Source organism: Tachyglossus aculeatus, chromosome X3 (genome assembly GCF_015852505.1).
Source record: "Tachyglossus aculeatus isolate mTacAcu1 chromosome X3, mTacAcu1.pri, whole genome shotgun sequence".
Taxonomy (NCBI): Eukaryota; Metazoa; Chordata; class Mammalia; order Monotremata; family Tachyglossidae; genus Tachyglossus; species Tachyglossus aculeatus.
Window position 1 is genome coordinate 31,758,560 of NC_052099.1, and position 22,407 is coordinate 31,780,966.

The 22,407-nt window shown below is 45.0% G+C and overlaps 2 protein-coding genes across 3 annotated transcripts in view; both read right to left on the bottom strand.

Annotated features, from left to right (window-relative positions):
• Positions 1-13,508, bottom strand: part of SLC6A18 (solute carrier family 6 member 18) — a 32,472-nt gene extending 18,964 nt beyond the window's left edge. For both annotated transcript variants that reach the window (XM_038770413.1, XM_038770412.1), the window contains exons 1-4: positions 13,322-13,508; positions 5,055-5,195; positions 3,362-3,499; positions 419-600 (exon numbers count right to left, since the gene is read on the bottom strand). In XM_038770413.1, coding sequence (XP_038626341.1) covers positions 419-600; positions 3,362-3,499; positions 5,055-5,195; positions 13,322-13,484 — 624 coding nt within the window. In that variant the 5' untranslated portion in view covers positions 13,485-13,508. The remainder of the gene's footprint in view (positions 1-418; positions 601-3,361; positions 3,500-5,054; positions 5,196-13,321) is intronic.
• A 6,604-nt stretch (positions 13,509-20,112) lies between these two features.
• The window catches only part of SLC6A19 (solute carrier family 6 member 19), a 30,828-nt gene continuing 28,533 nt past the window's right edge, over positions 20,113-22,407 (bottom strand). The window contains exon 12 of the mRNA XM_038770367.1: positions 20,113-20,608. Coding sequence (XP_038626295.1) covers positions 20,405-20,608 — 204 coding nt within the window. The 3' untranslated portion in view covers positions 20,113-20,404. The remainder of the gene's footprint in view (positions 20,609-22,407) is intronic.

Below are 22,407 nucleotides of genomic sequence, written 5' to 3' on the forward strand. Positions count from 1 at the left end.
TTTGTTAGTATATTTGGTTTTTTTCTCTGTCTCCCCCTTTTAGACTGTGAGCTCACTGTTGGGTAGGGACTGTCTCTATATGTTGCCAACTTGTACTTCCCAAGCGCTTAGTACAGTGCTCTGCACACAGTAAGCACTCAATAAATACAATTGATTGATTGAATGATTGATCTTGGGCAAGTCATTCTGCTTCTATCGGCCTTAGTTACCTCATCTGTAAAATGGAGGTGAAGACTATAAGCCCAGTGTGAGACAGGGACTGTGTCCAAACCAATTATCATGTATCTACCCTAGCGCTTAGACAGTACCTGGAACATAGTATGCTCTTAACAAATACTGCTATTATGATGATGATGATGGTGATGATAATGAAATCTGAATCACTCCAGGGCTACGGGTACATGTCCAACCATCTCACCTTTCCTGTGGACTCAATTCCTCTTATGGTACAGATGTATACAATTATCCAGCACAAGGCAGAGCATATGACCAGCTGCCCCTGGAGAGTGCCACTCTCACGGATATCAGGGCTTATGTTCAACGTTCTCCTGTACCAGAAATAATTCACAGCAGTGCTGTCTTGGCATTCATCAATGGGCCCTGGAAAATCGAAGACCACCATGAGTCGCTGGAAGGAGGCAGGTTGGAGAGAGGTGTGAAGGAACAGTTAGTGAGGTGACAACACCACAAAACCAGGAGTAGCCTACTGATCACCTGGGCTGTGTGTGTGTGGGGTCCATTTATGGGGGGAATCAAAGACAATGTTACCTAAAGATGCAGCGGCCATTTCCCTGGGTCTTGGTGCCATCATCTTTGTTTATGTGGCTCATGCCCCGGGAAATCCGAGATGGTTGTGGGCAGAGGTTGGGGGCTCTCTCATTCTCAAAGTGATGGAGCTCTGGCCTCATGTGAGGTGGAAATCCCATGTCTGGCTTGCCCTGGACTGCCCTATTCACAGTCTTGACTTCATACGAAGCAGCATGGCCTATTGGCTAGAACACAAGCCTACTGTGTGCAGAGCACTGTACTAAGCGCTTCCGGCTCCCCCACTTGTCATCATCTGTGTGACCCTGGGCGAGTCGCTCCACTTCTCTGGGTCTCAGTTACCTCATCTGTAAAATGAGGATGAAGACTGTGAGCCCCATGTGGGGCAGGGATTGTACGCAACCTGATCAGCTTGCGTCTAGCCCAGGGTTTAGGACGGTGCCTGGCGCGTAGTAATCGCATAACAGATACCATAAAAAAAGAAAAAAATCCAAAGCAGAAGAGGCCAGAAAGTCATTTCTTACTGAGGCTCGGGGCTTGAGAAGCTGAAGTCAGGCTCTCACTTACACTCACACGTTAACAGAGCAATACATGGGAAGCTCGTGTACACCCCCTGGGAGGAAGTTTCTGGCCATTAATAGGTCCAGAATTCCTTCAATTATTGTTTTTTTTAAGGTATCTGTTAAGCGCTTACTATGGGTCAAGCACTGTTCTAAATTCTGTGATAGATGCAAATTCATCAAGGTTGGACACAGTCCCTGTCCCACGTGGGGCTCACAATCTAAGGAGGAGAGAGTAATAATAATAATAATAATGATGGCATTTATTAAGCGCTTACTATGTGCAAAGAACTGTTCTAAGCACTGGGGAGGTTATAAGGTAATCAGGTTGTCCCACGGGGGGCTCACAGTCTTAATCCCCATTTTACAGATGAGGTGACTGAGGCCCAGAGAAGTGAAGTGACTTGCCCAAAGTCACACAGCTAACAAGTGGCGGAGCCGGGATTTGAACCCATGACCTCTGACTCCAAAGCCCGGGCTCTTCCCACTGAGCCACGGGTAGGATTTAATCCTTAGGCTACAGTTGAGGAAACTGCGGACCAGAGAAGTGACTTGAACAAGTCAAGAGAGCGATTGGCAGAGCCGGGATTAGAACCCAGGTCCGCAGACTCCCAAGCCTGTGCTCTTTCCACTAGACCACGCTGCTTCCCCTGGGACTGTGTTTGGGTGGGATTGTGGTCCTCTGCCTGAAGTGAGAGCCTCAGATAACTAGGAGAACACCCAGCCTAACCCATTTGGTTTTAAATCATATTTATTAAGAACTCACTATGTGCCAGGCTCTCTACTAAGTGCTGGGATAGATACAAGATAATCAGGTTGGACACAGTCTCTGTCCCACATGGGGCTCACAGTTTTAATCCCCGTTTTATAGATGAGATAACTGAGGCACAAAGAAGTACTTGGTCACAGAACAGACCAGTGGCAGAGTGGAATTAGAAACCCAGGTTCTTTGATTCCCAAACCCCTGCTCTTTCCATTAGGCCACACTACTTCTTCAGGGCCTCTGTCTGTGAGAGTTAAAAGCCATGACCTTGGTCAAGCTCTTGGCCTGAGGGACTCTGACCTTGAGCCTGTTTCTTCTCAGCGACAAGGGACTAATTATACCACTTCACTCCTCCAAGTCCCGGTATCTTTATCTTTACTGTGAACTTGATGATAACAAGGCCTCTATCCCTGGAACTTGGAAATGACCAACCAAAAACGCTAGTTGGTTGAACTTTTACAACTGCTGAAGATGAATAAACATCTGCCCTTTAACCCTACATAGGTAGGTAGTTGTCTGTCTATGGAAAGTTTCAGAAGTGTGAGCATCTTTATTGCTGGAATTTTCTCTCAGTTGTCTTATAACCAGCACCATTTGTGGAATCTCCACAGAGACCATCACTCTAGTGTTCTTGTTCATTGCTTATTTTCCCGAGTTGTCCACTGGAAAATATTGCACAGTAGGTGTACAGTGTGTTGTCAAAATAATAATAATAGTACTTGTTAATGCTTACTATGTGCCAAACACTGTTCTAAGCAATGGGGTCGATATAAGTTAATCAGGTTGGGCACAGCGCCTGTCCCACATTGGGCTCACACTCTTGATCCTCATATTTCTAGACTGTGAGTACACTGTTGGGTAGGGACTGTCCCTATATGTTGCCAACTTGTACTTCCCAAGCGCTTAGTACAGTGCTCTGCACACAGTAAGCGCTCAATAAATACGATTGAATGAATGAATGAATATTACAGATGAGGTAACTGAAACCCAGAGAAGTGAAGTGACTTGTCCAAAGTCACACAGCAGACATGAGGCAGAGCTGGGTTAAGGACCCAGGTCCTTTTGACTCCTAGTCCCCTGTTTTATCCACTAAGCCACACTATTTCTCTTATATTGCCAAAAGTCCGGGTGTGGGCTTGGTCTCTACAGAATACAGATTGAAACGTGGTCCCTGCGCATAGAAACGTGATTGCCTATGGGGTGGGAAAAGACCCAGCCATATGGCTAGTATTCAGCAACATGGCTAGTACTGGCCATTTTGATTATGCCTTACCTGTTCTGTTGTCATTGAGGGGACAGGAGCCCCAGGGTAGAGGAGCCTGGAAAGAATTCAGGAAATACCACATCACCCACATCAAAATGGTATTATAATACGAGCTCACCAGGAAAGATGCAATCACGGAGCCAATTCCTGCAAAACGCAGAAAAGAAAGTCTTCCATCAGAAAAGTAGGTTGGAAATTGACACCATTAAGACACTTGTCTGACCTGGAAGTTCATTCATTCAGTCGAATTTATTGAGCGCTTACTGTGTGCAGAACACTGTACTAAGCACTTGGAAAGTATGATTCAGCACTAGAGACAATCCCTGCCCACAACGAGCTAAGAGACCTCCTCAGTACTTTGAGGAAATGTTTATTGAATTGTACCTTCGGGTATTTGTCTCTATCACTCTGCTGGTATTTTTACATTTTACATTTGTCTCCCTGGTTGTGGTGGAAACCTTTTTTTTATGGTATTTGTTAAGCAATTACTACATGCCAGGCACTCTACTAAGCGCTGGGGTAGATTCAAATAAATCAGGTTGGAGACGGTCCATGTCCCAGCGTGGGACTCACAGTCTTAATCTCCATTTTACAGCTGAGGTAACTGAGGCACAGAGACGTGAAGTGTTTTGCCTGAGGTCACACAGCAGACAAGTGGTGGAGCTGGGATTTGAAGAAATGGTAGGTCTTTTTGACTTCCAAGCCTGTGCTTTATCCATTAGGTCATGCTACCTCTCTGCCTCTCCTTGAGGGTAGGGGAACTTGTCCCTGCTCTATAAATCAATCAATCAATCATACTTATTGAGTGCTTACTATGTGCAGAGCACTATACTAAGTGCTTGGGAAAGTACAATACAACAGAATTAGCAGACACATTCCCTGTGCATAACGAGCTTCTATTTTGTCCTTCCCAATGGCTTAGAACATTTTCCAACTCTGTTATATTGTTCTCTTCCAAACCCTTAGTCCAGTGCTTTGCACAAAGTAAACACTCAATACATGTGATTGGTCGATTACATTGTATTGCTCTTCAAGCCCTACATCTACTAGTGAAGCGGCATGGCATAGTTGAGCTTCTGGGAGTCAGAAGTTCATGGGTTCTAATCCCGGCTCTGCCATTTCTCTGTTATGTGGCCTTGGGCAAGTCACTTAACTTCCCTGGGCCTCAGTTACCTCATCTGTAAAATGGGGAGTGAGACTGTGAGCCTCATGTGGGACAGGGACTGTGTCCAATCTGATTCGCTTGTATCTACCCCAGAGCTTAGTGCATTTTGATGCTATTGAAGCCTGTCTACTTGTTTTCTTTTGTTTTCTGTCTCCCTCTTCTAGTCTGTGAGCCTGTTGTTGGGTAGGGATTGTCTGTATCTAGTGCCAAATTGTACTTTCCAAGCCCTAAGCACAGTGCTGTGCACACAGTAAGCACTCAATAAATGTGATTGAATGAATGAATGAAAAGTGCCTGGTACATAGTAAGCATTTAACAAATACCACAATTATTGTTATTATAATTAGAGCAGGCACTGTCCTTGCCTCAAACAGGGCTTCCAGTTCAAGAGGGAGGGAAGACAGGTATCATCCCCATTTTACAGATAAGGAAACAGAATTATGGAGAACTCAGGCAGTGAGGCAGGGACCAGAATCCAGATCTCTTGACTGCAAGTCCTGTGCTCGTCCCACTAGGCCATACTGCTCCGTGTCCTACCTACTCCGCCCAGGTAGGGTGAAATGGTCTTCCAGACGCCAAGGCTGCCTCTCCTCAGGCGTTGTCCGATGGCAAGTTCTAAATGGAACAGTGGAATCCCCTCAAAGATGAGCGCGATGAAATACGGGATCAGGAATGCCCCTGGAAACAAAATTATGGGACAGTCGGTCAATCGAGCTTGGTATGCAGAGCACTGTACCATGTGGGCTTGGGAAAGTACAGTACAACAATCAACAGACACATTCCCTGCCCACAGAGGGGGAGACAGACATTAACATAAATTAATATAATATAGTTTATATTAATATAAATCAATAATAGATGTGTATTTAAGTGCTGCAGGGCTGAGAGAGGGGGGTGAATAAAGGGAGCAAGTCAGGATGATGCAGAAGGGAGTGGGAGAAGAGGAAAGGAGGGCTTAGTCGGGAAAGGCCTCTTGGAGGAGATGGGCCTTCAATAAGACTTTGAAGCAGGGGTGAGCAATTGTTTGTCAGATTTGAGGAGGGAGGACATTCCAGGCCAGAGGTAGGATGTGGGCGAGGGGTCAGCGGTGAGATACAAGAGATGGAGGGACAGTGAGAAGGTTTGCAATAGAGGAATGAAGTGAGAGGGCTGGATTTTAGTAGGAGAGTAGTGAGATGAGGTAGGATGGAGCAGGGTGATGGACTGCTTTAAAGCCAATGGTGAGGAGGGTTTTTTGATGTGGAGGTGGATGAGCAACTACTGGAGTTTCTTGAGGAGTGGGGAAACATGGCCTGAACTTTTTTGTTAAAAAAGATCTGGGCAGTGGAGTGAGTATGGACTGGAGTGGGGATAGAAAGCGTTACCTCAGCCCTGATGCCAACTCTTAAGCCCTCCAGGCCATAGCTCAGTCAGTCAGTCAATCATATTTACTGAGTGCTTACTGTGTGCAGAGCACTGTACTAAGAGCTTGGGAGAGTACAGTATAGCAATATAACTGATGCATTCCCTGCCCACAACAAGCTTACAGTCTAGAGGGCAGATTGCTTATGCCAGCAGAAGCCAAGGCTTCTTTTGGTTTCCAACAGACTAAAGCCCAAATCTTTCAGTCATGAAATGAGAAGCAGCCATCCTGGAGAGTCATGTCCTGAGCCCACCTGAAATGGTGAAAATAAACCAAATCGCAGCATTCACATTGCCCGTTCCAGCCTTCTCCAGGAGGCTTTAAGTGACTGAAAACCTTGCTCAATTCAAAGCCAAGTTGCTTTCCCCCCTCTAGACTGTAAGCTCATTGTGGGCAGGGACTTTACTTACCAACTCTGTTATATTGGACTCTCCCATGTGCTTCTTATAGTGCTCTGCACACAGTAAGTGCTCAGTAAATATGAATGATTGATTGATTCATCTGGCTCTTTTGGTCAGTAGGGGAGAGATTTAAGAGTAGCCCATCCTGCTCCTTAAGCCTCTCCCTCAGATGGGCCTGCTTCCACTTTACTCCGTTGTATTTACTGAGCGCTTACAGTGAACAGTGCTTGGGAGAGTTGGGAAGTGCCGGACCCCTTGGGGCAGTATTCCTGGGGCAATAAATCCATTGGCTCTATTGTAGGGATATCTCTACCCTCCCCTGAAAGTCCCACCTAATGAGCCGGCATCGCTAAGAGAGGGGTTTGGGACAAGCCTCTGCTCTCCCACCCTTCTCCATTCCTCCCCCTCCCCACTCCCATTCCCTGCCCTGACCCCCAACCATCTCTCTACTAGAAGAGTATGAAACAAACAGCTCCCCTCACAGATACCTGAAAGCCAAGGTCAGATACCTGAAAGCCCTCTGGGACAACCGAACCCTGAAAATACAGATTATTTTTCGCCATGGAGATAGGCAAAGAGGAGAAGGCATTCACCTTTAATTTCTGAACAGTGAAAAGAAGGTACATCATATCCTTCAGATTTTTCACTGGGGTGGGGAGCAGGGAGAAGGGTGAACGGCAAAATTGACTGTAAATGATGCTATCGGTCTTTGGGAGAGCTTCAGAAGGTATTTTACTTTTGAGCAATACGGCAAACCTTGCTGTCAGGGTCAACATTTATCTCTCATTTTCCCTTTGCACAATGATTTGCTGCTGTAGATCCTTTGGAGGAAAACCTGACAATTTTAGACTTAAGGTTTGGTAAGCCAAACCTTATGAGAAAGAAAACTCTTCAAGGCTCTCTAATGATAATAATTGTGATAATGATGATAATACTAATAATAATGGCATTTGTTAAGGTTTTGCTATGTGTCAAGCACTGTACTAAGTGCTGGGTTAGACACAAGATAATCAGGTCTCACATGGGGCTCACAGTCTAAGTAGGAGGGAGAACGGACATTCATTTATTCATTTGTTTGAATCTCCATTTTGCAGATGAGGGAACTGAGGCACAGAGAAGTGAAGTGATTTGCCCAAGGTTACACAGCAGACACGTGGTGGAATTGGGATTAGAACCCAGGTCCTCTACCATCCAGGCCCATGCTCTTTCCACTAGGCCACCACTGCTTCCCATGATTTAATCCTACTGAAGATGAAGAAATAATTCTAATGTAGCCTTTCCTGCGATCCATGTTTTGCCTCTATATAAATATTAGATTTTGAGTACATTAAAGGAGGTAGAAATTAGAGGTAGAAAGGAGGTAGAAACCCTCAGGGCCTGAACCTCTCTGAATATCCTTGTTCAACTCCAGCATTTTCTTGGGAAAATCCTGATTGCCTAGATACAAATCCCTTTGCCCCATATAACTTTAACTACCAGCATCAGTATCCATCAGTCTCTGAGAGCATAGAGCAGATTTCACTCAAGCGATAAATTCGAAGACTGAGGGTGATAAAAGTTAAAGGAGAAAAGTTATTCAGTAACACTAATGCAGCATGAAAGAGGTTAAAGAGGTCTATTGGAAAGCAATTGAAACAAATCAGAAGCCGAAGTTACTGTTTTCATCTGGTTTGGTAAATTGGCTCTATTGAATCACATCAACAGAGCTATTGGGTATCACTAGAACCAATCTACCAAAAATAGCTGAAAGAAGATGGAGAGAAAGGAAATTTGGGGTTGGAATAGTAAGGGGGAGTCTAATCTAATTGTCTTGTGTCTACCCCAGTGCTAAGTACAGTGCTTGGCACAAGGACTTTAGAAGTACCATTAAAAAATTATCACCCATAAGAGATTGCTGAGATATTGAATAATGACACAACCAATGAATTTAAGTTGGCATTCCAACCATCCAGGCAGCTCATTATCTATTTCCTGGGAAAATGAAGAAAGCTGCCAAGAACTCTGTATTATACTCCCCCAAGTGCTTAGTATATGCTCTGCACATAGTAAACACTCAATAAATACCATCAATTGATTAATAGAGAACATCATCATAGCCCTCTTGGGGTCAGGGACCCCAACAGCAAATATCAATGGGAAAATGGAACATACAAATGAAGAAGCCATAAATACTGGCTCTGCATTTTGCTAATGCTTCCAGGACCAAAATAACTCAGAGATCAAGTAGATTTTTACAGATTTTTTATTGTTGTTCTGAAAGACAGTAATGACTCTTTCAGAAACTTGAAACCTGATCTGAAGATCAATTTACAATAATAATAATAATAATAATAATAATAGTATTTGCTAAGCACTGTGTCAGCCACTCTTTTTCTAAATGGCATTTTGTTCAGCACTTTATGTCAGGTGCTGTACTCAGTGCTGGGATAGACACAAGTTAATCAGATTGGGCAAAGTCCATGCCTCATCTGGGGCTCACAGGCTTAACCCATTTTGCAGAGGTAACTGAGGCACTGAGAAGTAAAATGACTTGCCCAAGGTAACATAGCAGACAAGTGATGGAGCTGGGATTAGAACCTGCATCCTCTGACTCCCATCCCCGTGTTCTTTCCACTAGGCTACCCACCGTTCTGAGCCCGATGCAAGTTAATCAGGTGGGACACAGGGTAGGAAGACAAGTATTAAGCAGTTATGTGATAACAATGATAATAATCATCATAATAGTAATTGTGGAATTTATTAAGTGCTTACAATGTACGCAATACTTTGCTAAGCATTTGGGGTAGATAGAAGATAATCAGGTCAGAAAATAGTGGCAAGATACCACTGCTGGTGTTTACTTACTCTATTGTACTCTCTCCCAAGCACTTAAGTCAATGTTCTGCACACACTAAGTGCTCAATAAATATCATTGGTTGATTGACTCTAGACTGTGAGCCCGTTGTTGGGTAGGGACCATCTCTATATGTTGCCAACTTGTACTTCCCAAGCACTTAGTACCGTGCTCTGCACACAGTAAGTGCTCAATAAAAACAATTGAATGAATGAATGATTGATTGAAGAAATCCAGGGCCATGAAAATTGCTGTCCAATAAAGGTTTTATAAATCATGCCATCATTTAGTGCTTTCATTCATTCATTCAATCGTATTTATTGAGCGCTTACTGTGTGCAGAGCACTGTACTAAGCGCTTGGGAAGTACAAGTCAGCAACATAAAGAGCTTTCATGGGCAGGAGAGGGATTTTTTTTAATAATGTTTGTTAAGAGCTTACTACATGCCAGGCATTGTACTAAGCTCTGGGGTAACAATAATAATGATAGCAATGGTATTTGTTAAGTACTTATAATGTGCCAAGCACTGTTCTAAGCACTGAGGGAGATACAGGGTATTCAGGTTGTCCTCTGTGGGGCTCACAGTCTTAATCCCCATTTTAAGGATGAGGTAACTGAGGCACAGAGGAGTGAAGTGACTTGCCCAAAGTCACATAATTGAGAAGTGGCAGAGCTGGTATTAGAACCCACAACCTCTGACTGTCAAGCCCGGGCTCCTTCCACTGAGCCACGCTGCTTCTCGAAGCCAGTCACATTGATCACAGTCCATATGCCACATGGGGCTCACAGTCTTAATCCCCATTTTACAGATGAGAGAACTGAGGCACAGAGACTGGCCCAGGGCTTTGTGAGCACTTAACAAATACCATGGGAAAAAAAAAAGGTCATGAGCCCCTTAGTGTTTGTGAAAGGGCAATTTCTGGGAGAATCATAATTAGGAAGGTTTCTATGTTCTGAAGGTCTGCCTTATTTTCCAGCCTGATTCATTCATTCAATCGTATTTATTGAGCGCTTACTGTGTGCAGAGCACTGTAATAATAATGATGATGATGGCATTTTTTAGGCGCTTACTATGTTCAAAGCACTGTTCTAAGTGCTGGGGAAGTTACAAGGTGATCAGGTTGTCCCACGTGGGGCTCACAGTCTTAATCCCCATTTTCCAGATGAGGTAACTGAGGCACAGAGAAATTAAATGACTTGCCCGAAGTCACACAGCTGACAAGTGGCAGAGCCGGGATTTGAACCCACGATCTCTGACTCCAAAACCCGGGTTCTTTCCACTGAGCCACGCTGCTTCAGCACTGTACTAAGCACTCAATCTTGACAGGATGCATCTTCATTGAGTTCTCCCCACATTTTATTGGCGGGGATAATTGCAACCTGTGTGTTTATTTTGGGAGGTTTGACTTTAAATCATTGTGAAATGTCTTGATTTTATGTCCTGGAGTAACAGGAGCTTATTCCTCCCTGCTTATGCACAGCCAGGTGTGGGTACTGAGATAGCCTGAGGCTAGAACTGGCAGATGACTGGTGAGGTGAGCAAGGAGAGAGCCCTGGTGAGGCTAGCCCAGAGAAAGTACTCGAAATGGATCGCTCGCTTCTCTTTGGTGAGATTCATTCATTCATTCATTCAATCAATCATATTTATTGAGCGCTTACTGTGTGCAGAGCACTGTACTAAGCTCTTGGGAAGTACAAGTCCGCAACATATAGAGACGGTCCCTACCCAACAACGGGCTCACAGTCTAGAAGGGGCGGCTCCCTCTACTAAATACTGGGTGGTTGCTGTCCAAGATGCTGTGTGACCTGGGGCAGGTCACGTAATCAATCAATCAATCGTATTTATTGAGTGCTTACTGTGTTCAGAGCACTGTACTAAGCACTTGGGAAGTACAAGTTGGCAACTTATAGAGACCGTCCCTACCCAACAGTGGGCTCACAGTGAACTCATATGTAAAATGGGGGTTAAGACTGTGAACCCCATGTGGGACAAGGACTGTAGTTTATGGCATTTGTTATGGACTTATTTTGTGCTGGGCACTATACTAAGCGCTGGGGCTCCCTTCAAGGCCCTACTGAGAGCTCACCTCCTCCAGGAGGCCTTCCCAGACTGAGCCCCTTCCTTCCTCTCCCTCTCGTCCCCCTCTCCATTCCCCCATCTTACCTCCTTCCCTTCCCCACAGCACCTGGATATATGTATATATGTTTGTACATATTAATTAATTAATTAATTAATTTATTTATTTATTTTACTTGTACATATCTATTCTATTTATTTTATTTTGTTAGTATGTTTGGTTTTGTTCTCTGTCTCCCCCTTTTAGACTGTGAGCCCGCTGTTGGGTAGGGACTGTCTCTATATGTTGCCAATTTGTACTTCCCAAGCGCTTAGTACAGTGCTCTGCACATAGTAAGCGCTCAATAAATACGATTGATTGATTGATTGGGGTGGATACAAGGTAATCAGGTTGGACACAGTCCCTGTCCCACATGGGGCTCACAGTCTTTATCTCCATTTTCCAGATGAGGTAACCAAGCCACAGAGAAGTGAAGTGACTTGCCCAGGGTCACACAGCGGAAAAGTGGCAGAGGCGGGATTAGAAGCCAGGTCCTTCTAATTCCCAGGCCAGTGCTCTGTTCACTAGGCCGCTGCTTCTTAAAGTGGCTTCCCACTTCTTCCTGTTGTTGTGAGATCTGATGAACAATATTTCTGCTCTCATCCTTCATGATATGGTCAGCTCTCGACCTGCTTCTCTTCAGACTGAAGAACCCTAATTGTTGCTGTCTGAACACCTTGCCCATCTGCTTTCCTTCCAACTTTACCTCAACTCATGACATTGACCTCTCCTAGCAGACCATGGAACTGTCCTTTGTTCGCAACATTTCCTCCTCTAAATTATGATTTTACTCACTTCTCCTCCCTGGAACAAATTCTTCCTCAGACTTACCAAACTGGGTGTGCTTCTCTTTTTTCACAGCCCTCCTAGAGAGTGTTCTCTCTTCCAGGCAGCTTTGCCTCAACTATTTCTGTCAGTCAATCGTATTTATTGAACGCTTACTGTGTGCAGAGCACTGTACAGAGCCCTTGGGAGAGTTCAATACATCTATAAATTTCCAGCAACCCAGCTCTCTGATAAACATATCTTCTTATTTACTTGAGCTCTTTGTACGTATTTCAGCTCATGCTCTTTCAGTGACTGCTTTGTCAATTTTGGTCAGCTTGTCTTCCTTCTAGATTATAAACTCCCCCAGAGGAGGGATTTCTCCTTACGTTTCTGAATGTTCTCCAACCCTCTAACATAGTGGGGAACAAGAGGTAGCCAAGCAATACGTTTTACTGCTTGGCAGAAGCCATCAGATTCTTAGAAATGTGCACAGAGAACATTTCTACCAACTCTGTTGTGGTGTACTCTCCCAAGCGCTTAGCACAGTGCTCCGCACACGGTAAGCGCTCAAGAAATATAATCGATTGATTAGAAATCATGGCTGATTTGTTTTACCTGTGGTTTGTCATTTCCAACTTGCCTGAAAGGAAAGATTGTTATCGAATATGTGCGTTCATTTGAACATGCGAAAGGGAAATGGAAATCAGTAATCTCTTAGATCCCCCCTCTTTCTGACTCTCTCTGTCTCCATTCATTCTCTCTTCTTCTCTGTCTCCCCTCTTCAGGAATGAGTCATTCCTAGCCTTCTGGTCCTGGGATGCTATGGCCTTGCAGTAGCATGGCACTGTGGATACAGCAAGGGCCTGGGAATCAGAAGGACCTGGGTTCTAATCCTGGCTCTGCCAGTTGTCTGCTGTGTGACCTTGGGGAAGTCACGTCATTTCTCTGGGCCTCAGCTACCTCCTCTGTAAAATGGGGATTAAGACTGTGAGCCCCACGTATCACAGGGACTGTGTCCAACCTCATTTGCTTATATCTACCCCGGCTCTTAGTACAGTGCATGGCACACTGTGAGCCCACTATTGGGTAGGGACTGTCTCTATATGTTGCCAACTTGTACTTCCCAAGTGCTTAGTACAGTGCTCTGCACACAGTAAGCGCTCAATAAATACGATTGATGATGATGATAACAAGCACATAACAAATACCACAATTATTATTATTTGTGGTGGGAGGGACAGGACAGAGACAGGCAGGGATAAGGAGCGCTTCAAGGAGCTTACCTCCACCGTACGTTTGGCACAAGTATGGAAATCTCCACACATTACCCAGCCCAACTGCAAAACCAATGCAGCTCAGAAGGTACTGAAATTTGTTGTCCCATTGCGGTCTGTCACCTGGCTTCGGCTCTTCTGGAAGTCCCTTCCCTGGCAAAGAAACAGCCATACTGGATGCTTCCCTGAACGCTTCCGAGGATCTCTGCTCAGACGGGAGAAAGAGTGACTGTGGTCTGTTCTCCTGGCCCTGACCCTGAGCCCACTCTGCGGGGGCATTTTGTAGGGTTTCAAAGCCTGGGGTGGAGCTCTGTCATCTTGGCATCCCAGCCAAAGGATTTGGTTAGGCTCCTCCCCCAAACGAATATAACGTGAGGAGAGGGCAGACCAGATGATCCCAAGGGGTTCTCACTTGCTCTCCCCTTTCTCTTTCTCCCTTATTTGTACAGAAGGAGGGGGCACGGTTAATTGGTAACTGGGAGCTCAATTATTGCTTTGATTTGAAGAAAATCTTCTGGCTCCGTCCATTTCCGTAGAAGCAGCTCTTTGTGGGTCCAGATGAAACCTGGGGAGACCCAGGCCCAGAAAACATTGGAGTCCCTTTGTGACAAAGCTCAGAAAACTATCTTAAGCACTTTGGGGTTTTCATGTCTGACAGCGCATAGTTACGTTATGGAATGTGTTCAGCGCTGACTGTGTGTCATGGCACTGTACTAAACACTGGGGAAGATACAAGCAAATCGGGTTGGACACAGTCCCTGTCCCACATAGGGCTCACAGTCTTAATCCTCGTGTTACAGATGAGGTTAACTCAGGCACAGAGAAATGAAGTGACTTGCCCAAGGCCTCACAGCAGACAAGTGATGGAGCTGGAATTAGAACCCATCACACCGAGGCCCATGCTGTATCCATTATCTCACAATACGTTGTTGTCTCATTACCGGCCTCCATGAATGTGGCTCTCCCCTGAGTCCCCTCACCCTTCCCACCACTCAGAAGTCCATCCTTTTTGTGGCACCCATTATGTGTGTTTCTTTCTGAATTTTTTTTTATGGCATTTGTTAAACACTTATTAGGTGCCAGGAACTGTACTAGTGGTGAGGGTAGGTGCAAGCTAATCAGGTGGGCATAATTCTGGTCCCACATGGGGCTCACAGTTTTAATCCGCATTTTAAGATGAGGTTAACTGAGGCACAGAGAGGATACGTGACTTGCCCAAGATCACATAGTGGACAAGTGGTGGAGCCAGAATTAGAACCCTGGTCCTTTTGACTTCCAGGCCTGTGCTCTAACCACTAGGCTACTCTGTTTTGCTCATTCCTAGTTGCAGAAATTCCTTCTGTTTTTCTTTTTTTTTTTTGCCAAGGATAGGCTGTTCCCCTAATTTACTTTAAACTCTAGGTCTGGGCTTCCTTCCTCGGTTACTTTCAGAAACAAAAGAGAGACCCGGAAATATAAAATGATGGCAACTGCTGGGTCCTGCTTGTTGCTGGAGAGAGCCTCTCCACCATGGTGGCTATTGTAGGGGCAGAATTGGCCTTCCACGTGGTGGAGGGACAGTTTCTGCTGTGGTTGAAAATACCTCATCATACACGGTAAGCGCTCAGTTAATGTGACTGATCGATTTCCCTTTAGTTCGTCTCCATTTTCATCTTGTGTCTCCTCTTCCCTAATCTCCTCACCTCCTTTCCCTTCTTTTCTCTCCCTTTCCCTTACTCCTCCTTCTTTTCCTCTCTTTCTGCTCTCCAGCGGGAAGTCCTGCCTTTCCCTTTCTGGACTCTTCCCTGACCCACTATAAGCGACCAGATTTTTGGCCTCTCTGCCTGTCCTTTGCAGCTCTTAGGTTGCAAGGACTTCACTATGGACTGAATTCTAAGGACCTAATCATAATCATCATGGTCTAGGGCGAAGAGTACAGGTCTGGGAGTTTTAGGAACTGGGTTCTAATCCCAGTTCCACCACTTGTCTTATGTGTGACCTTGGGCAAGTCACTTAACTTCTCTGGGCCTCAGTTACCACATCTATGAAATGGGGATTAAGACTGTGCGCTGCATGTGAGACGGGAACTGTGTCCAACCTGATTAGTTTGTATCTACCTGACACATGGAGAAGCAGTGTGGCTCAGTGGAAAGAGCACGGGTTTGGGATTCAGAGGTCATGGGTTCTAATCCTGGCTCTGCCAAATGTCAGCTGTGTGACTTTGGGCAAGTCACTTAACTACTCTGTGCCTCAGTTACCTCATCTGTAAAATGGGGATGAAGACTGTGAGCCCCAAGTGGGACAATCTGATCACTTTGAAGCCTCTCCAGTGCTTAGAATGGTGCTTTGCACATAGTAAGCGCTTAACAAATGCCATCATTATTATGTAGTAATCACTTAACAAGTACCATAATTAATTATGATAATTAATCCAAAGCCTAAGACCCATTTCTAGAGCTCACTTTGGCTTGGGTACTTCCATCATCTCTCTCCTATACCACCCTTCAAGGCTTAGAGCTCAGAATCTCCTTGCAATGAGAGAGTCTGGGAGAAGCAGCATGGACTAGTGGAAAGAGTGTGGGCCTGGAAATCAGATGACCTGGGTTCTAATCCTGGATCTGCCACTCGCCTTTTGTGTGACCTTGGTCAAGTCACCTAATTTCTCTGTGCCTTGGTTACCTCATTCATTCATTCAATCATATTTATTGAGCGCTTACTGGGTGCAGAGCACTGTACTAAGTGCTTCAATGCTGGTATTTGTTAAGTGCTTACTATGTGCCAAGCACCGTTCTGAGCACTGTGGGGGTTACAAAATGATCAGGTTGTCCCGCAGGGGGCTCACAGTCTTAATCCCCATTTTACAGATGAGGTAACTGAGGCACAGGGAAGTTAAGTGACTTACCCAAAGTCACAGAGCTGACAATTGGCAGAACTGGGATTTGAACGTCTGACTCCAAAGCCCGTGCTCTTTCCACAGAGCCACGCTGCTTCTCACCTCATCTGTAAAGTGGGGATCAAGACTGTGAGCCCCATGTGGGATGGGGACTGTGTCCTACCTGATTAGCTCATATTTACCACAGCAGTTAGTACAGTGCTTGGTACATAGTAAGTGCTTAACAAATACCATAAAAAAATGAAAGTCTTCATGCTTTCTCTGCTCAGTTAGTCCCACTGGGATGGTTTCAATTGTTCATTAAACAGTGACAAAAGAATGCAGGACCCAGGTGTTTCAAAGTTCAGAGTTTCTCCCAGAGAGAATGCAGACACATTTACTTCCTGCCCCTTAAAGATGCCATATTACTGTTGATTTGTTTCTTGGATATTTTCCCAGCATCCTCTTGACACCCATACTTAATCAGATGGGCAGCATGAAGCGGTACTTACAAATCCAGACAAAAAAAAAAGATTTCTCATTGACTCAGTCCAGAAGCTGTGGGAATTATTCTGAGGATTTGTATTTCACTTTATGTTGTGATTTCATTCCTCGTATAGCACATGTGCACTGTGGCTAAGGGTAACAGGCTTTTATGTCAGAGCTGAGCTGAGGAGGCACCCACTGAAGTGGAAAGTGGCTTCAAAGCAAACAAAATGCAGCAGTTCTTCACCCAAAAGCAGGGAAGCAAGCAGTCATCAAGGCATTTATTTTCATTTTTATGGTTATTTGTTGGGCACTTACTATTTGCCAGGCACTCTACTAAGCCCTGGAGTAGATACAAGCTAATCAGGTCGGACACAGTCCCTGTCCCACCTGGTGCTCACTCATTTTTACAGATCAGCTGAGGCACAGAGAGGTTAAGTGTCTTGCCCAATGAATGTGACTGCATAGGTTCTCGCAGGGGTGTCTCAAGGGAAGGAGTCTTACATAAGGAAGAAACAAGAGGCCCCGAAGTCATGAGGCACTGAAGTAAAGGGTTTGCTTAAGTAAGTGTGATCCCTAAACACTTATCCGCACACACTCCCGATGATTTTGTCATTTCCTGAACCTCCGCTCCCCCTGGAAAAACAATCAATCAATTAATCAATCGATTCTGTTGATTCAGCTACTGTCTGCAGAGCTCTATATTAAGCGCTTAGAATTCTTTGAGGAGCAGAGGTCTTTAGGATGCCAACTTCGAACCAATGGCATTTATTGAGCTACTGTCTGCAGAGCACTGTACTAAGTGTTTGGAATTCTGTGAGGAATTTGAGGAGGGCAGCTGCTAATCATTCAGTGGTATTTATTGAGCACATACTCTCTGACAACTTCGAATCAATAGCTTTTATTGAGCTACTGTCTGCGGAGCACTGTACTAAGTGCTTGGAATTCTAAGAGGAACAGAGGTCTTTGGGGAGGGCAACTTCTAATCATTCAGTGGCATTTACTGAGCACATGCTTTCTGCCATTCAAGAGCAATATGGGGCTTTTAAAAGGTCTCTTTAGTTCTTGCAGGTCATGGCTGCTGAAGGACCGTTTCAGTCTGGCTTTCCGGGGAATACCTGGATTGATCTCCTCATCCCAGAACCAAAATCTGTTTGGCTTCTGCAGCCCCCACTATCATGGGAGGTGGGCCCTTATTCAACGCTCTTTGGTAAAGCAATATGATGTCAGCAGCAGAGAAGCAGCAAAACTGTATTCCATACGAGAAGCAGCTTGGCCTAATAGAAATAGCTCAGGCCTGCGAGTCAGAGGACCTGGTTTCTAATCCTGGCTCCTCACTTGTCTGCTATGAAAACTTGGACAAGTCACTTAATGTCTCTGTGCCTCATTTACCTCATCTGTAAAATGGGGGTTACCACCGTGAGCCCCATGTGGGACAGGGACTGTGTCGAATCTGATTAGCTTGTATTTACACCATTGCTTAGTACAGTGCCTGGAACACAGTAAGCACTTTACGGTACCAATAAAAAAAGAAAGCCCAAAAAAGAAACAACAACAACAAAAAAAACTGGAGCCAAGTCGCAAAGAAACAGAAGGGAGAAAATGAAGAAGGTTTAAATTCCTGAGAGTAAGCAAGCTCAGACCCCAGTGTCCGATGATCTCTTTCCCGAAGAGTTTGAACCCTGTATCATAGTTACTTTCTGAAGGTCCCGTTCAGAACAAATTGCTTTTCAGAATCCCAGATATGAGCTGCCTTGACTGCCTGAAATAATAACTAGTTTCCTTAAGAAAGCCTCCAAGCTGCTTTAGGACCCTCTGGGTACATAACTTTCCCAACGTGAAATTGCCTAGGGTGTTTGAGGCCCGTTTAGGGATTGGATGGTTAATATAGATGGTTATTGTAGAGTGGTATGGATGGTTATGGTGATGTTATTGAAGGAAATCAGACCAGAGATTCATATGGAGTCAATTATTACCTCAGTGTTAATGATCTCTTCAATAAATCTCCGCAGATATTTTCTTCTTGGAATTATTCAAAGGAGGATTTTGCTTAATTGTTTATCTATTATAGAGAATGGAGCCAATGATTAAGAGCTGCTAGCATTTATTCACCAACTGGATTGTAAAGAAACTTAGGCGCATTGGAAAAAAAATATCAAGCATTTCAGGGTCTCAGTTCTTTTTAGGCTGTTCTTAGTCCTCTGCATGAAACAACCAATGACCCAAGATAGACCAAATTGAAAGAATTAGCTTTCCTTCCCCTCTCTCTCCCCCATAGCTGTCCTTTAAAGAAGCAATATTTCTCTGGAGAAAAACTCCGGCCCCAGAATCTTATTATACACTCACAGAAGAAGCTTACTTACAGTGCTCAATTACTTATCTTTGACCTCTCATTATAAATATTGTTAGGTTTATCTCCCCAGTGAGAGTGAAAGTTTCCTGTGGTCAGGGAGCATATCACTTTGCTATTCTGGGCCTTCCAAGCAACCAGAACTGCACAATACGCCAAGTAGGTGCTCAATAAATGCCACTGTTACTACAACTACTACTATTACAACTAAAGTGTTTTGCACAGTGCAAGCACTCAATAAATAAAGCACTTACTGAACTGCTTGATACCACCTATTACTAGCACAACTACTACAATTAGTACTGCTTCTACCACGACTACGCAGGGTGAGGAAGGGAGGGAACCATCTCTATTAAAATTATTTGGATGACTTTTCTGGGGTACCCCTGAGGCATCTGAGATTCCCACAGAATAGATTTGAATTAAATGTAGGGGACAGGAAATCCCATTTCATCAAATCCTATCATTTTCCTTTGAGAGAGGAGGGACCCTGAGGTAGCCCAAGCTGGATCCTGGAGCCTGCAGGGCTTCCAAGGAGGCAGGGGAGGTAGGATAACTTTTCCCCATGAAAATAGTTGAGAACTTCCATAGCCAGATGGATGAAGCATCTGGAGATTAAAGGCAGGATGGGAAGAGGAAGGGGAAGAGCCAGGTTCTCTTTGCTTGCCTCTCTGCCCAGGCACCAGATTTCCTTCGAACTTCTCAAATAGCTCTGCTATTTCTTCCTTGTCTGCTATTTCTGGCTGACCGACAGACAGAGAATAATAATAATAATAATGATGATGGCATTTATTAAGCGCTTACTATGTGCAAAGCACTGTTCTAAACACTGGAGAGAGAAGGGTCTCCCTGGAGTGGAGAGGCTATTATTTGGGTGGAGGGAGATTCCCAGTAGAAATTCATGCCAGTAGAGCGACTGGAGATCCTACAGCAAGCAATATTTCTATGGTAAATACCGTTCTTTCTATAAGCAAGGATCCTTGGCTCTTCAGCTAGGAACCAGGGGAAGCAGGGAGGCTGGTGGGTTAAGAGAAGCCCTTGAAGAACAAGGTTGTTTCACATGGACCACATCTGTCCAGTGGTCCACTAGGAAATCAAACACAGCAGACTCTGTGAGGGACCTCAGCGGCTAAGTCTTTTAATCGGTGCCCGTTCCAGAGGTGCTTAGTGATTTAAGAGCAGCCACGGAGCCGTCCAACCATAGTTAGCCTTGGCAAAGTAATGTAGTCACCCTTGTTTTCCGGGTCCAGCTAGTTAGACCATCCACTCCGCCGAGAGGAAGTCTCCGTCAGGGCCTCAGTGTCCCGCCCCAGCCCTTGGTGTTCCAGGGTCCTGCTGGGTTGTGGTTTTGGGTTTTATTCCTTTTCCTCATCCAATTAAGATCCCGATCCCACTGGCCCGAAGCCTAATTCTTTAGATCTCCGTTCACAGAGGGGAAAGAAGAAGTCGCAAAGAGCTCTCCCCGGTCGTCTTGTTCCTGGCAACGATTCCTGATGGCTTTGTAGATGGCGAAGACGGGGATGACCAGACATGGGGTCCCAGCCACAATGACAATGACAGCGTACACCCAGTTAGGGTAGAGAATGCTCTTGGACTTGGGGAATTCCTCCTGGAAAGCAAATGACGGAATGCCGGTGAGTTACGGGAGAAGCAGCATGGCTCAGTGGAAAGAGCACGGGCTTTGGAGTCAGAGGTCGTGGGTTCAAATCCCAGCTCTGCCAATTCTCAGCTGTGTGACTTTGGGCAAGTCACTTAACTTCTCTGTGCCTCAGTTCCCTCATCTGTAAAATGGGGATTAAGACTGTGAGCCTACCATGGGACAACCTGATCACCTTGTAACCACCCCAGTGCTTAGAACAGTGCTTTGCACGTAGTAAGCACTTAATAAATGCCATTATTATTATTATTATTACGGGGGTAGGATTTTAAGCAGCATTGCCTAGTGGTTAAAGCATGGTCCTGGGAGTCAGAAGGGCCTGGGTTCTGATCCAGGCTCCTCCACTTGTCTGCTGAGAGACCTTGGGGAAGTCACTTCACTTCTCTGGACCTCAGTTAGCTCAGCGGTAAAATGGGGAATAAGACTTTGTTCCCATGTGTTCAAATCCCAGCTCTGCCAATTCTCAGCTGTGTGATTTTGGGCAAGTCATTTAACTTCTCTGTGCCTCAGTGTGAGAAGCAGTGTGGCTCAGTGGAAAGAGCCCGGGCTTTGGAGTCAGAGGTCATGGGTTCGAATCCCGGCTCTGCCACATGTCTGCTGTGTGACCTTGGGCAAGTCACTTCACTTCTCTGAGCCTCAGTTCCCTCATCTGGAAAATGGGGATTAAGACTGTGAGCCCCATGTGGGACAACTTGATCACCTTGTATTCCCCCCAGCGCTTAGAACAGTGCTCTGCATGTAGTAAGCACTTAACAAATGCCATCATCATCATCATCATGTGGAACATGGACTGTGTCCAATGTGATCAACTTGTTCATTCATTCATTCATTCATTCAATCGTATGTATTGAGTGCTTACTGTGTGCAGAGCACTGTACTGAGCGCTTGGGATGTACAAGTTGGCAAGTTGCTTCTCCCCCAGAATTTAGAACAGTGCCTGGCACATACTAAACACTTAGCAAATACCATTAAAATTTAAAAAAATACTTCTCTTGAGGGGCAGGGGCAAGAGAGAATCAGCCATAGGGAAATGAAAATTGAACACTGACCCCTTCTCCTACCTGCTTCCATTGTTATTATTATTATCATTATTATTATCATTATTATTATTATTATTGTATTTGTTAAGTGCTTACTATGTGCCAGGCACTGTACTATGCCCTGGGGTAGATACAAGCTAACCAGGTTGGACACAGGTCATGTCCCACGTGGAGCTCACAGTCATACAGTCCATGTTGCTCACAGTCCACTTTACTCACAGTCCACTTTACGGATGAGGTAACTGAGGCACAGAGAAGTGAAGTGTCTTGCCCTAGGTCATACAGCAGAGAAGTGGTAGAGCTGGGATTAGAACCCAGGTCCTCCTGACGACCAGGCCCGTGTTCTATCCACTTAGCCACACTAAATTGTCCCTGTTATTCCTATGGTGTATATGTATATAATCTGAATTTCCCTGCTTCCCCCATTAGGCTATAAATTCTGGAAGGCAAGGACCCAGTCTTTTACATAATAATAACAATGATGATGATGATGGTATTTGTTAAACACTTATTACATGCCTAACACTGCATTAAGAGCTGGAATGGATACAAGCAAATCGAATTGGACATAGTCCCTGCCCTAGGTGGGGCTCACATTCTCAATCCCCATTTTACAGATGAGCTAACTGAGGCACAGAGAAGTCACACAGCAGGCAAGTGGCAGAGTCAGGATTAGAACCCGTGACCTTCTGAGTCCCAGGCCCATGCTCT